The 15,244-nt window shown below is 44.9% G+C and overlaps 1 protein-coding gene across 3 annotated transcripts in view; it reads left to right on the plus strand.

The window, feature by feature from the left end:
* The window catches only part of RSF1 (remodeling and spacing factor 1), a 41,497-nt gene that overhangs the window by 20,556 nt on the left and 5,697 nt on the right, over nt 1-15,244 (plus strand). For all 3 annotated transcript variants that reach the window (XM_035115565.3, XM_035115566.3, XM_088668441.1), the window contains exons 5-14: nt 890-1,041; nt 1,698-3,397; nt 5,671-5,874; nt 6,678-6,782; nt 8,511-8,590; nt 8,974-9,028; nt 9,707-9,816; nt 12,526-12,593; nt 13,173-13,380; nt 14,823-15,052. In XM_035115565.3, the coding sequence (XP_034971456.3) occupies nt 890-1,041; nt 1,698-3,397; nt 5,671-5,874; nt 6,678-6,782; nt 8,511-8,590; nt 8,974-9,028; nt 9,707-9,816; nt 12,526-12,593; nt 13,173-13,380; nt 14,823-15,052 (2,912 nt within the window). The remainder of the gene's footprint in view (nt 1-889; nt 1,042-1,697; nt 3,398-5,670; nt 5,875-6,677; nt 6,783-8,510; nt 8,591-8,973; nt 9,029-9,706; nt 9,817-12,525; nt 12,594-13,172; nt 13,381-14,822; nt 15,053-15,244) is intronic.

Here is a 15,244-nt window from a genome sequence, read left to right on the forward strand (position 1 = left end):
AGAGAAGAGGCGAGTAGGAGGTAACATTATAGAAGTTTATAAAATTATGCATGGCATAACATAACATTAGAGCTCTCTCGTAACATTGGAACTCATGGGCACCACTGAAGATGAATGTTAGGACAGATAAAAGACAGTACTTCTTCACGCAGCACATTATTGTCAAACCATGGAACTGCTCCCCCAGGAGGCAGCAATGGCCACCAACTTGGGAGACTTTAAAGAGGATTGGGAAAATTTATAGAGGAGGGGGCTATTGACGGCTGCTAGCCAAGATGGCTGTGCTCTACTTCCATAGGCAGCAAGGCTTCCTAATACAAGTTGCTGGAAACTACTAGAGGGGAGAGCGCTCTTGTGCTCTTGTTCTGCTCCCTGGTTTCCCGCAGGCATCTGGTTGGCCACTGTGAGAACAGGATGCTGGACCAGGTGGGGCTTTGGCTGATCTAGCAGGCCATTCTTAGGTCTGGAGATCTGGCCCTGAATATGGGCTGTGGGTGGTGCTGGAGTGCTGGCCGTTGCTCCTTTTTGTATGTCTATGTTCCTTTTGTTCCAGGCTTGTCATGCGTGGCTATTCCTTGGTTCTGCTATGCATGCAGGTAGGTGTGAGAGGAGGCTGGGAGCTGGTGTGACTGCTGAGAGTACAAAAGTGCAAGTGGTTCCCTATAGCAGTGATAGGTGTCTGTGAAATTCCTTAGGGGGAAGGGGCAGTTGTGGGGGCTGCAGCCATGGTTTTCCAGACATAGTCCTTTACCGTTTATTTGCTCTTCATTTTCCTGCTGGTGCTGGCAAAGCAGAATGCGTGCAGTCTGACTTGCACAAGTGTGGGATATTACACAAGGCTGGCAAGGTTATGGGGCTTGATGCGTTTTTTTGTTTTTTGTTTATCCAGAAGCCGAAATGAGCTGGCTGAAACTCTTGAACTCCTCAAAGCACAAATTGATCCTGAACTATTAAAAAAACAGCAACAGGATAATTCGTCACAGGAGAGCCCTAGTATTGAAGGAGAAGAGGCCAAAAAGGGCGAAGAAACGTCAGCCCAAGGTTTTCCTGCTACTCTTACCTTGCAAGGGATATTTTGCATTAATCATTTTCAGTGTTGACTATTTTGAGGGATATATGCACTGCAAATGTGGGCGTGATTCAAAATTGGAAGCCATTTAACCTAAAAAAGCGTGAGAATTTTTTTTTTTTTAAGTACTGCTGCTATTAAAGTGACATTAGGATGGGTACCAGGCGAGCCTCTCTGGGGAGAGCATTCCTCTAAGGAGGTGCCACCATTCGACTTGCATGCTAGCTCTCTTCTGTAGACTTCAAATAGTAAAGCAATCATTCACTCTTCCTAGAGGGCCTTGAGAATTGTAATTCCATACAGGGGAAGTGAGCTAGTATCGGAGATTTCTCAGAACAGCACAAAAATATAGTTTTCAGGGTTTCCTTGAGGGAATGAAGCCAGCATATATTTGTTACATAGATTTGCCCAGGTATTTCTGCTATACCGAAATGTTGACTCTGAGAACAGTGCCATTGGAACCATTTTTGTGTGGAGATGAGCTGATATTTAGCATTTGTGTTCAGTGTCTGGAAAAAAACAAAATGCTTCAAAAGTTGCGTGGTACTGAGGGTGGGGAGGATTATTTGGCTTACGATGATTGTAACATTGCTTTACTTTGCTCTTTTTTTTCTTTTAAATGAAACAGAAAGTGACTTGAAGGTCAAAGAAGAAAAAGAAGAGATAAAAGAGGAGCCGCCAAAGCAGTTGGAAAGCCTTCCACCTCCAGCAGTTTCGGAAGAGGAAAAGAAGATAAAATTAGAAAAAGTGCAAGAGAGGGACATCATAAAGCTGCCAGTTATAGTGAAGTTAGATAAAGCTTTGGAAAACAATGGGGAAATGCCGATTACCAAAGAAGAAAGGGACTCTTTTAAAGAAAACGTTAAGCCCGTTAAAGTGGAGGTGAAGGAAAATAAGCTAGAGCCAAAAGACTTGAAGGATGTAAATAGCAGTGCAGAGGCAACTGTTCACGAGCCTGAGAGGATAGAGTTCTGTGTCAATGTCAAGGCTCCCCAGGAAGTGGTGGAGCGAAGTGTGGAAGAAAGTGAGAAACTAAAAAATGACCAGCAGGCAAAGATTCCACTGAAAAAGCGAGAGATTAAGCTGACTGATGATTATGACAGCCCGTTAAAGGGGCCCTTGCGAAAATGTATCACCCCAACGAAGGATGTTTTGAAGGAGGAAGGGAAACAAGAGGAAGAGACATTTAAGAGAGTCCCTACAATTACCGATGGGAAATTTCTTGTAAATGGGGAGGTTAGTAGTGAGAAAATCATGCCAAATAACAAGTTGGAATGTTCCCCAGGCACAAAGGAAGAGACCTCCAGCCTGCCTAAGGAGAAAAATGGTGTAAGCAGCGAGAAAATACTAGAGACTGTTAGCACAATAGTAAGAACAGCTGATGTCGAAAGAAATATTTTGCATACAGGGAAGGAGGTAGCTAGTGTGATAGCTGAGGTTCCTTCTCAGAAAGTGCCTTTAAAGGAGGAGACCAGCCCAAAAGGAAAAGAAAACTTGCTTGACAGTAAGACTTCAGAGTCTGTAGTAGAAGCACCTTCAAAAATGGATGATTGTCTCAAGAAGTCAGTGGAACCTGTGAAAGCAAAAGACGGCCTGGCACCTCCCAAGGATTGTCCAGATAAATCCTTAACTGCATCTTCCCCAAAGGAGCAGGTTACTCCAGCAGTTGAAGAGGATCTGAAAAATAAGGGTCAGCCCGGGGAGAAGCCAGAGTTGGTAAGAGCAGCTGTGACTCCACCATCTGCTCCAGCCCTTCCCTCGGAGAAATCAGTCGCTGAGAAGGAGGAATCTGTCTCTAAAAGCACGCTTCCTGATAAATGCAAAGTACAGGCAGGGCAGGATTCTAAGCCACAGAAGGACTCTGAAGTTGAAGGGAAAGAAACGCCCCAGTTAGGCAATGCCCAAAGTTCTGTCGAGGAACCTCCTGAAGCTAAGAAAGAGCCTGTGAAAAGCAAGTGTAAATACAAGCTGATTTCTGAAGACGAAAGTTCTCTAACGGAGAATAGGGAAATCACCTCTGAGAGGCAGAAAGATGGGATCAAGCTCACAATCAGGATCTCGAGTAGAAAGAAAACCGACCCTCCTCCCAAGACTCAGAATGCAGCTGCTGAAAAGGAGGAGGAGGCGGCTGTTGGTGTTGGTCGCATTTTAAGGAGGTCTCCCCGGATATCTAAGCCCACTCCCAAAATAGCGGAGACCCGAGATCAGAAGCCCGAGAAAAAACGGAGTGAGGAGGAGGAGGAGGAAAAACCAGCTGTGGTGCAAAAGCCGGAGAAGAAAGAGGACTCAAAAAAGCAAGTGAAGGAAATAAATTCTAAGGCTAGCAAGGTAAAATATTCACATGAGAGCTGTGCGCCTTGAGTCTTCCGAATTTCGCTGGCCACTAATGTTGTTTAGAAACCCAAACCTGTGCTAAGACATTTCGGTTTCTACCCATCCACCCCCCACCCCACCCCCATTATACTAATCTGTATAGCTTGGAACAGTTTTGCTCAATTGGCAGGCCTTGCTCTGCACCCAGTATTCTAATTTTTACTCTGTTTTGACATTTTTAGCATGAGGCATTATGCCTGGAAGCAGGAGTGATAGAACACAGTACAGAGAGCTTCTGCTTGCTTGACAGAGTCCCACTAAAGCAGTGGAACTGTTCCCTTTTCTCTTCTCCCCTGTGCACCCTCAAAATCTGCACCAGAGTTTTGAGGGATTCTCTGGAGTAGATTTTTGGGGGCACACAAGAGGAGAGGAAGCGGGAGTCCCAATTGTGTGAGCATTGGATAGAGCTCCCTGTCTCCTGAAAAATGTTGGCCGCAGAGAAGGTGTGATCATGTGATCTACACAGTTATTAGCTGGCTCAGAAGTAGGGTGTAGATAGTTCAATAGCTTTGCAAAAAATAAAATGATGCAGGAAACTGTTTATGTCATGTTACATTGATGTAGCAGAAGCTATTGGTGAATGGAAGAAAGCTTGATGTAAGGCTGCAGCATTTAGATGTTTAATCAATTCAGGGAATCAGTTGAAAAGTTTTTGGTAGGCTAAAACGATATCTCGTGTATTAGCAGTTATTACTAGCTAGTGTTTTCTACACCCGGCTATACGGTTTGCATTTAGTTACAGTGATTATTGCATGGGGAATCTTTGCGCATGTTTGATGATACCTGGAAACTGTACAGAAAATTAGTCTAGAATATATTTTTATGTGTGAAAGAAATGGAATAGGAAGTTGCAGAGTTAATACAAGAGTCATTAGGGATGCCAGTTACGACAATTGGGAAGGAGCACTTCTGTTTGAGAATGGCAAGAATAATGTTCTGGTTGCTACGTCATCACAAGATCACATTCTATGGCCAAGAGAGTAAAATTCATCATGATCCAGTGGTTTACTGTGAGTGGGGAACACCTGGTGAGGGCTGGAAGCTTCAGGGAAAGAGGAAGATTTTGAGACAGGCAGTGTCTTCTTCCTCCTCTTCCAGCTAAGACTTGGTTGGGTTACATGTCCTCTGGCAGGGCACTCTCAGTTGATTCCTGGTGGTGGTGCCCTTACTTGCCTCATTATCCCCATTTGATTTGAAAGAAGAGAGTCAGACAGAGGTACTGCTTTCTACTTTGATGCTTCCCTATGTGTGGTTTTAGGATTGTGCCAGAGAGATACTGTCCTTACTGTGCACAATTTAGTGGTCCAGCTAAATCTGAGGTATCTCTCATTGTGAAAGCCAAGTCTTTCTCCTGCCTCCATAGTGAACTATAATGAGAATTCCCAGTTTGGTCTCATCAGCTGCGTCAATCCAGCTGAGGGAAGGTTTTCCCCTGTTTGAAGGCCAGGCTGAAAAAGAAAGATTTCATATGCAAGCACAGGACGCCTTCTCTTTCTCTTCCAGTGCAGTGTTTGTATCATTAGTTCCTAATTTGCAGCAGCAGACCATATGACCAGATTGCAGCTCATTTGTCTGTGGAACAGATGATGGGTGCTGGTATAAAGTAGTGTAACTTCAGAAGGGAAGAAAATAAATGAGTTATTTTGTTTTATTTTTAAAGAGTGATATTGGCCTTGTTCAGAAATAACACTAAATCATTGGTTGACATTACGATAAAAGCGTTGGTGAGCCTTGCGCTGATGTACTCCTCTTTGTTCTCCACTATAGGCAAAAGGAGAAGTTTGGAAGCTTTCCCTACAATTTTAGATTAAATGCAGCTTGTTGAGACATCTAAATCTAGACAAATTGGATAATCTTAACTATGGTTAATCTGAACTATGTTTTTTTTCTTTTTAAAAAAGGAACATAGTTGAGATCAAACACAGTTTATGGTTATAGGGGCATGGTAAACAGTGACTAATCTAAAATAGAAGCAACAGTTTCCTTGCAGCTACACTGGAGGAGAGGGGGGAGTTTGAACTTAAGGCTCCCTGCGGCCTCTTCTTATACTACTAAACCATTTAGCATTGGATCCCAGTACAATCGTTGTCATGTCCAGCAGGCATTGTATAATCTGCGCATGGCTATTTTTTATTTGATGCAATGTAAACTGGAGGATTGTATGATTCAGCATGGAACTGTAACTAGGTACCGAGACAATGAGGTTTCCCTTGTCACTGGGTTTCTAGGCGTCACAGCGAAGCAAAGTTCGGTGGGCTGGTACTCGAACCCGTGGCAGGTGGAAATATTCAAGCAATGATGAGAGCGATGATTCAGAGAGCGAAGAAGACTCTGAGGATCAGGAGAAAGAGGAGGAGGAAGAGGAAGAACCTGCGCCTGCTGATGACGATGAGCCGTGCAAGAAGTGTGGCCTCCCCAATCACCCAGAGCTAGTAGGTTCTTGTCTTCAAGAGCAGTGAAACTCAGAAAAGCCATTCTTAAGCATTCTCCAGATATACTGGCTCAATTCAAACATCATACCTACATCATACTTGGCACGTTGTCTGAATTGGCAATGCATGGTTCATGTTTTGCCAGTAAAGCAGGTTTGGATGTGCAAATCACGTTTTAGTGTGATGTCTGAATTGACCAGCCGACTCTGCAAGCTGCTGCACCTTGAAGGCAGAATGAATTTAAGTGGTGGGGTGCTTAGAAGATGAAAAATGAAAGCAGACAAGCAATTCTACATCATGTTGTGCATTTGGAAGTTCAGACTTGGGAGTGGATTCTAAACTACTGTATTTTTCTGTGTATAAGACTATATTCCCCCCCCCCCAAAATTTTTAAAGTTTAAAATTGGGGGTTGTCTTATACACGGAATGTTGCAATTAATTATTTCTTAAATTCAACTTTAATGAATATTGCCCCTGCAGCAATATTCCAATTCCCAGCAAAAGCAACAGTTTATCTGCTTATGGATCTATTTGCCACTTCAGTTTCAGAATATTTATGCCAGCCTTCCTCAATCTGGCACACACACACACTCACACCCCGGAATACTGTTGGACAACAGCTCACATCATCCCTGATCATTGGCCATGCTTGCTGGAACCGATGGGAGTTGTAGTCCACAGCGTCTGGAGTTGCACCGGTTGGTGAAGGCTGCTTTATGCAAACATAGGAAAGCAAGGCGCACCTTGATGTGCTTCACAGTGCAAGTGCAAGGTCCAACTGATTCCTTGGTTCATTTTTACAGATTCTCTTATGCGACTCTTGTGACAGCGGCTACCATACGGCCTGCCTTCGCCCCCCACTGATGATCATTCCTGATGGAGAATGGTTCTGCCCACCTTGCCAACACGTAGGCTTTGTCTTCTTTGCCTTTGTTTTGTTTTGTCCTTCCTCGCATGCAAATCCTGAGTTATGGTGTGGCTATGGAAAGGAGCCTTCCCTTGATGTTTCCTCCATTCCTTTTGGGACTGTTCACTTTGCCTTTAGTACCCATTATTGTAACAAGAACTGTAAGATGCGGTAATAGGTGGGTGTGAATGTGTAACAAGGGTATTACGTAGTCCCATGAGAATAACATTCAGTGCACTGCAAACAAATTGCACCATAAAAATATTTGTTTGCAGTCACGTGTAATTTACTTTCTGCAATTTGCTGTAAATGAACAAACTGGTTCATAATTGTAAATGAAATGCAAACCACCCATTGTTTGTTCCCATCATCTGATAATACACTCAAGGTAACACGGGTGGTGTTGTGGGTTAAACTACAGAGCCTAGGGCTTTCTGATCAGAAGGTTGGCGGTTCGAATCCTCGTGACGGAGTGAGCTCCCATTGCTCGGTCTCTGCTCCTGCCAACCTAGCAGTTTGAAGGCACGCAGTGCAAGTAGATAAATAGGTCCCGCTGCGGCGGGAAGGTAAACGGCGTTTCCGTGCGCTGCTCTGGTTCGCCAGAAGCGGCTTAGTCATGCTGGCCACATGACCCGGAAGCTGTACGGCGGCTCCCTCGGCCAGTAAAGCGAGATGAGTGCCGCAACCCCAGAGTCGTCCGCGACTAGAGCTTACGGTCAGGGGTCCCTTTACCTTTACCTAACATCATTCTTATTTTCTGCAATTCCTTTAAAGTTTCTTATATGCTCAACTATATATTATCCTAGTACTGTTTGGGGTATGGGTATTTTAGCATTTGCACAAAAAACAATGCATGTGCTTCTTCTGTACACACAATTCAACATTTATAAGGGACTTAAAATTTTCTGTACTACACCTACATTTGTCTCTTTTTGTGTGGCATTTACCATTTTCACATCATATAGGCCCCGTGTAGATGTAATATTCCCAATTTCTTACTTGTCGTGAAGCAAATGGGGGGGAAATTGCTGGCACTTTCTCAGCACCCCTCTATTCTGCAGTGCAAGTTTCCTCCACAGAAGCATTGATTGTTGCTCAATATATGCTTAATTCCCTTCTAAACCAGAGGTCCAGTCTGGTTTAAAGTCCATTGTTGCTGAAAACATTTTATCATAGTTAGGAATTTGCTCTGCTGAAAATGTTTTGGGAAAGGGGAAGATGAATTAAAGCCTTTATATTGTTAAGCATTAGCAGGCAAGTTGCAGTATAGTTCAGGTGGAGCCAGTCCCTTTGATGCAGGCTTCTTCCACCCCACCCCACCCCGAACCCCCCCCCCCGAGTCCCCTGTGACTTAATGACATTCTCATCCATGTATAGTGAATTGTTTAGTTCTGCCTGTCTACTTCACCTTGCCCATGGACTAGGTGGCATTTCTGTGTGCTTCAACTACAAGAGCAGATTTAGGAATAAATTTGAACTCCATTCAGTGGAAAGATTGAAATGTAGTCTCGAGTTTGTCACCCACAGTTTCCAAAGCAATTTGCTTTTCCTTATTCTGCCTGGAAATCCTTTTCTTTCTGCCTGATGTTTGGACCACTGTTAGGTAGTCACTGGCAGGGCCGGCCTTCACACCGACAAGGAATGCTTGGGAAGGGGCCTGTTAAGAAATGAGCTGCGTAGAGATGTTTGTGGAGCAGGGTAACGCTTTGTTTTTTGTTTATTCCCATAGAAATTGCTCTGTGAGAAGTTGGAAGAACAACTGCAGGACCTGGATATTGTCTTGAAAAAGAAAGAGCGCGCTGAACGAAGGTACCGAAACATTGACCAATGCCTTAGCAAGCCCTGTAACCCCACATAACAAAACACACACAGCAAGTGAGTCAGTACTTTACTCTAGCCTTCCCCAACCTGGTACCCTCCAGCTTGACTACAGTACCCCCATCAGCCTCAGTCAGTACAATCCCCAGTAGCCATCGCTTGTTCTGGTGTTTTTATTAACCAGCTTTAGTACCACACCAGCATGCAAAACCGCTTATGACTGTGACTGCAAATTCTAGTTTGGAGCTGGCTGTGGGTGCAGCTAGGTAAAGGTCTGGCATTAATGCAAACAGGTGAAATACAGTATAGGACAAATTGAAGCACTTGCTGTGAAGAAATGTCAGCTTTTTGTTTTGTTTTTTTTTCTTCCTAAGGAAAGAGCGCCTTGTGTATGTGGGCATTAGTATTGAGAATATCATTCCTCCACGAGTAAGTGAAACGAACCCCTTGATATCTCCTTTTCTTTATTTTGGTATAGAGTGTGTTCTTTGTGCTGTAAACACTAAAAATCCTGCCTTAAGAAAAGATGAATCTGCAATAACCATAGATTGCCTTAATCAAGCAAATTTGCATGCGTCTGCTCATTTTGCCTGACAAATTCTGCTCCTGCTGCTGATAGAGTCAAGGAGCTATGCAGGGCACCAAACCATGGATCCCTGACCACTAGAAACCCAGTGCACTCTCTGTGCCTTCCTTCTCTACTGCCTTGTGACACATGCATATTACAGCCATGTGGTCTAGAAACTTGCCATTGTTTGAATCTCCATCTTGGCACGTACTGTTAGATCAATCCCATCCTGTCATTTGAAAACTTCGGAGGTATGCATGGTTTAATAATTGCTAGGGGGTTGTAGCCATGCTAGTGTTATTCTGAGCTGACTCATTGAAGTTAATGAACCTGGCTGACATGTGTTTATTAATCCTCTCAGAGTAGAACTTAGTTGGAAACAACCCTAGGTACTATGAACAAGAGGAAGTGTGGTGGCTGTTTGTGCAGCAGATAATGTTTCTCGTGGAAAAGGCGACAAATTGAGGCTGAGTTTGTACACCCCTCTATGATTGGCTGCAGCTATTTCTGTGCTTAATGATTGTCTGCCTTTAAACCAGGAGCCTGAAATACCTGGAGTTGTCGATGAAAAGAAGAAAGATTCCAAAAAACCAAAGGCAAAGCTGCTTGAAAGGAGGTCGACTAGGCAACGGAAGTGCATCAGCTATAGGCAAGCGACTTCTTTGCTCCTTTCTGAATGTATGTAATAAAAGAAGCTGTGTTTCCAGTTCACAGTGGAAACATGCAAAAACAAAGAAGCAAACAAACAAAACCAAGGAGAAGACGAGAGGGCTGTCTGAGCAATGGGGAAAGGGTGGTAGACTCGGCAGCAACCATTCTGACTTGTTTGCAATGTGTTTCGAGGGCAAAATTGCTTGCACCCACCGGGATCTTGACTCTGCTATTACAGCAGATGACTCTCACGGGGTGTCTAGAGCACTGTCTTAATCCTGTTGCGTTGGATGAGTTTCAACTAGTAAGGTTTGAGGATCGGTCAGGGCAACCACCTGGACCCTCTTGGCTGATAAAACAAAACGAGCAGGGAGGGGACAGCTGGCTGGGCCAGGGAGGTGGTCAATGCCTCCTTGTGAGAAGGGTCCATGCCTGCTTGAGGGAAGCAATGGTAAAACTACTCTTCAAGAAACCCTCCCTGAATTCTGAAAACCTTAAGTAACTAACCACCCAGTTGCCAGTCTTTCCTTCTTGGGCAGACCAGTCGCAGACCAGATCCAGGTGCTCTAGGAGGAAACTGATTGTGTAGATCCTAAACCGGGTTTAGGCCCAATTTTGATAGTATACCTTTTCTTTTTCTTTTTCTTTTGTTCAATTAAACTGGTTTTTAAAAATAATGATAATGATGTCAACAACAACAACAACATAGCAAGTGAGCATTTAAATTTCCTCTTGTATTGACTGGCTGCACATTACATGCCAAAACACGGAATAAAGCTCCAGGGTTGTCTCTTCAATAATGGCATAGTTAAACAATTCTCCACCACGAGATTGGTGGTGAGCAACCAACCTGGAAGGCTTTAAAAGGGGATTGGACAAAATTGTGGAGGGCAAGGCTGTCAGTGGCTACTGGCCGTGATGGCTGTGTACTACCTCCATGTCGGAGACAGCATGCTGGGAATCACTAGTGGGGAGAGTGCTTTTGGGCTCATGTCCTGCTTGTTGGCATCTCGTAGGCATCCCATTTCAGCACGGTGAGAGCTAGATGCCGGACTAGATAAGCCTTTGGTTGCATCCTGAAGGGTCGTCTTATGATACTAAAAAAACAGGTTCCTGGGGCCGTGATTCCCAGCAGAGGAGGCTCAGTGCTCACCCTCATAAGTTGCACCATCTAGAACCCTGGGTGGGGTGAAGGGTGCTTGTGGGTGCAGCTCTGATTGCAAAAAGCAGTCATTGGCAAAAGAGTTACATGTGCTTGCCCTGCTGCTCTTTCACGCAGAATCACTGGCTCCTTAGGTTGCCTTTCATTAAAAAGGGAGCCGTGGGGTTTCCTCTCATACATTTGTATGCACCTATTGCAGTGGCTGTTGCCTACAATCGATAAAAATCTGACCCAACTGCATGATACTGTAACGTGCCTCTCAATCTCCTGGGCTGCTTTAATAATTGCGTCTTAAGCACACGCAAACATCATACTTGGTGATGTGTATGCCAGTGCCCCTCCCTCCCCACACATCAAATCCAAGTCAAAGCAAACCCAGGCTGTTTCTGTGATGCTACACGGGACCGTCATTAACTCCAGACACCGCATTGAGCTAGAAAGCCCCACCTCATGCGGCTAGTAAGAAGGAGGCAGGCTGTATTCTGGGCTTCCTAGATGGAATTGTCACATCCCTGACAGATGAGGCAAACTGATGACCCAGCAGAAACCCCCCCCCTCCCGCCCCAGGTTATCCGACTGTCCTCCAGGGGGATTAAGCCATTCTGCAAGCATAGCAGTTTGAGCGGGTCATCGCTCGTCAGTGAAAATTGCACTCGAAATGTATTATGCTCAACAGCAGGACTGTGAAATGCAGAAATGCTTTTGCAGCTTCTGCCTTTGTGCTCCTCCCTAGTTGGTTTCAGCCGCTTCTAAGTGAAGAAGATTGAGCTATAAAACATGCAAGACCCTTGATCTTTCCCTCCACCCCACTCAACTATGACTACATTTTAATCTCCCCTCCCATTTTTGCATTGCTTTAGAGACTGCAGATTGCTGCTGTAGTAACAACTGGTTTTCCTTTTGCAAATGGAGGGAGGAGGGAACATCTTGGTTTAAAACTATGGAGTAACATTTCAGATACTTTTGCATAAAATCACTTACAAAAACTGCCATGCAAAGTTAAGAGGAAAGCAAGAGTTCCTGATTTTATGCTTAACTTTTTGTGAAGGTCAGAATGCTTGTGTGTATTATAAACTGTTCAGGATTTCAGGAAGGACCACTTTCAGGAAGGACCACTACAGGGTATCTTTCTCTCTGTTAAATACTGTATATTCCTGCGTATAAGACTACTTTTTAACCCAGGAAAATCTTCTCAAAAGTCGGGGGTCGTCTTATACGCTGGGTCGTATTTCTTATACAGCAAGTATATCCCAAACTCTATATTTTAACTGGAAAAGTTGGGGGTCGTCTTATACACCCAGTCGTCTTATACACCGGAATATACAGTATGTAGGGTTGAGTGTTTGAAGGAAGTCTAAGAACTTTACTTAGGGATTTATTTGTCCGTTCTGTGGGCAGCCTCTCCAAGAGAGTAAGATACGTACAAATTGATCTCCTTTCCCCCCTCACATATTTGGACTCTTCAGTTACTACAAACTTGCCAGTTTATTCCTTAAAATATAATTGAGCTCCGCTCTGAAATCAGCCCATTTTTGTCTTCCCTAGGTTTGATGAGTTTGACGAAGCTATTGACGAAGCCATAGAGGATGACATAAAGGATGCTGATGGAGGAGGTGTGTCTTATTGGACAATGTTAACGGGGAGGAACATGTGGATGACTTCAGTAGTGGATGGCAATCCTGGCTTTTGGTACAGCAAGCACTAAATTTATGCCGAGGGACTTGGGTGCTCTCCTGCCACTTCCTGCAAGTGCATGAAAACCACACCTGCTACAAAGAACAGAAATCTTTCTCCCTCTTGTCAGACTTCTCAGCTGTCTGGGATGTGTCCAAAGACTATTTGGACATAGATCCCTGCTCTGCTAAGTTAGTTACTTATGCTATTCACTATCACTCAGCCTGACCTTCCTCACAGGGTTGTTGTGGCTAAAGGTGGTGGTGGAGGGGCCCATGTATGCTCTTGGAGGGGGAAGGTAAAATAAATAAATGTCTCATTCTTGTATCCCCAGCCTTGTTTAAGCTTTCAGCTTTTCCACAGGGGAGATAAGACATGATCCTCCCTCACCTCATCTGTCTGCAAACATGGGAATTTTCAATCCTGGTTTGGGTGCTTTTTATGGAGGGAAGGTTGATGCTAGCAGCAAGTGAATAAGTGGATTCACAGTCACCGTGGTCCTGGTCTCCCGACTGTAGGTGGTGGAAAAGGGAAAGACATGGCTAACATCACGGGGCATCGTGGCAAGGATATTTCCACCATCCTGGAGGAAGAAAGGAAGGAAACCAAGCGACCTCCGAGGGCTGTTGCAGTTCGCCGGAAGAAACGGCGGCGACTGAACGACCTGGACAGTGACAGCAACCTGGATGAAGAAGAAAGTGAGGATGAGTTCAGAATCAGTGACGGGTAAGGCCTGCTCCAAATTTCGGGTGTGCTCTGTCCCAAGATGAGCGCTCTTAGTTCAGCAGATTTCAATTTGAGCTAAGCACGTATGTACTAGCCTCAGATTGAAAGTGTGGGGAAGTAAAACATGTTCAGCTTTGGATCCCAGAAGCACTCTTGAGGTGCAGTCTTGCCCAAACTCTGATACTCAGAACTACCACTTGGAATGACCCTCCCTGAGCTTCTGATTGCAGGTAGAAGATCACTGGTTTGAACGCTTGCCCTGCTTTTGCCTTTGGAAAACTAGGGTGGAATTTGGTGTCGCTCTATGACAGGCACCCCCAAGCTACGGCCCTCCAGATGTTTTGGCCTACAACTTCCATAATCCCTAGCTAACAGGACCAGTGGTTGGGGAAGATGGGAACTGTAGTCCCAAAACATCTGGAGGGCTGAAGTTTGGGGATGCCTGCTCCAAGATGAATGTTCCATCTGCACAAGCATATCGGCTTGCCAAGTGGAACAATTCCCTCCTTTTAGGGGTTCTCCTGACCCACCAAACCAATTTGGGAAGAGAATGGAAAGCCCCATTGTGCAAGCAAGGAACCATTGGGCAAGGTTTCTGCTGACACCGTTTGTTAGGTAAATCATGCCCCTGGTAGTAGTAGTAATAATGATAATGATAATGATAATGATAATAATAATAATAATACTCCACCCATCTGGCTGGGTTTCCCCAGGCACTCTGGGCAGCTTCCAACAAAAGATTAAAAATACATTGAAATGTTGGAAGGAAATGCTCTAGCCTGTTCCTCTTACATAGCATGGTAGGAAATATGCCATCTCATACCTGCATTCTGAAGTGGAGCTCTGCCAGGAGCACTGAAGTACCTGGTAGCTCTGGGCCCTCTCTTTTGAGACCTGAAGCTAGAATGTATGTTTGTGCTGTTTCGGTCCTGTGAAAAGCAGGTGGTGGGGGACATTAACGGCATCTCAAGATGCTGTTAAGACTTCCATCAGCCCCAGCCAGCATAGCTGATGGTCATGGACAATGGAATTAGTAGTCCTGCAATATCTGGAGGGCAACAGGTTCCCCACCTCTGGCTTTTAAAGGATGCTGTCAGAAGCCTTTCTTGTGGGTAAGCTCTGCCTGTGAGGTGCGAGCTTCTCGCAAAGAAACTTTCAATCAAACCAGGCCCCAGATGAATTTTTGAGGTTAAAGTTGTGTGAGGACTTACTGCATCAGAAACTGCATTTTTGAACTGACCTCAAGGGCCTGTCGCTTGAGCACACAACCATTTGAGCAGAGAGATTAAATTGTTTTCCAGCGGAGCAATGAAAACCACCTTAGCTAAACCTTTCTTACGTCTACAGTTGCTCAGTTAAAATGCAGGTCTCAACGTCAAGTGGGCTTTATTCCTTTGGCATCGTTTCAAAGATCTTTCCCACTAATCTCCCCTCCCCCTTAGATCTCAGGATGAGTTTGTTGTCTCGGACGAGAACGTAGACGAAAGCGAAGAGGATCAGCCATCGAATGACGACAGCGATGCGGAGTTTTCAAAGCGCAGGCCCAGGCGGCACCACTCCAGGCCGATGAGGCAAAGCAGGCGGCTACGGAGAAAAACAGCCAAGAAAAGATACTCTGAAGATGACGAAGATGAAGATGAGGACTCTGAGGATAACGTAAGCGGCGAATCTGGTAAGTTGGACTCTTTCACTCTTCGTAGCTTGCCGGTTGGCTCAAAGGACTGAGTGTTTGGAAACTAGGCCAGCAACCGGTTTTCCTGGAGGGTCGACCTTTTTGAGAACTGGATGTGGGCTGATAAGCCAGCTTTCCTCCCCTTGGCCTCCTGTAGTGGCCTGCCAGGAAGTCCCATTGGCACGGAAGCCA

The sequence above is a fragment of the Zootoca vivipara genome, chromosome 4 (genome assembly GCF_965207765.1).
Source record: "Zootoca vivipara chromosome 4, rZooViv2.hap1.1, whole genome shotgun sequence".
NCBI lineage: Eukaryota > Metazoa > Chordata > Lepidosauria > Squamata > Lacertidae > Zootoca > Zootoca vivipara.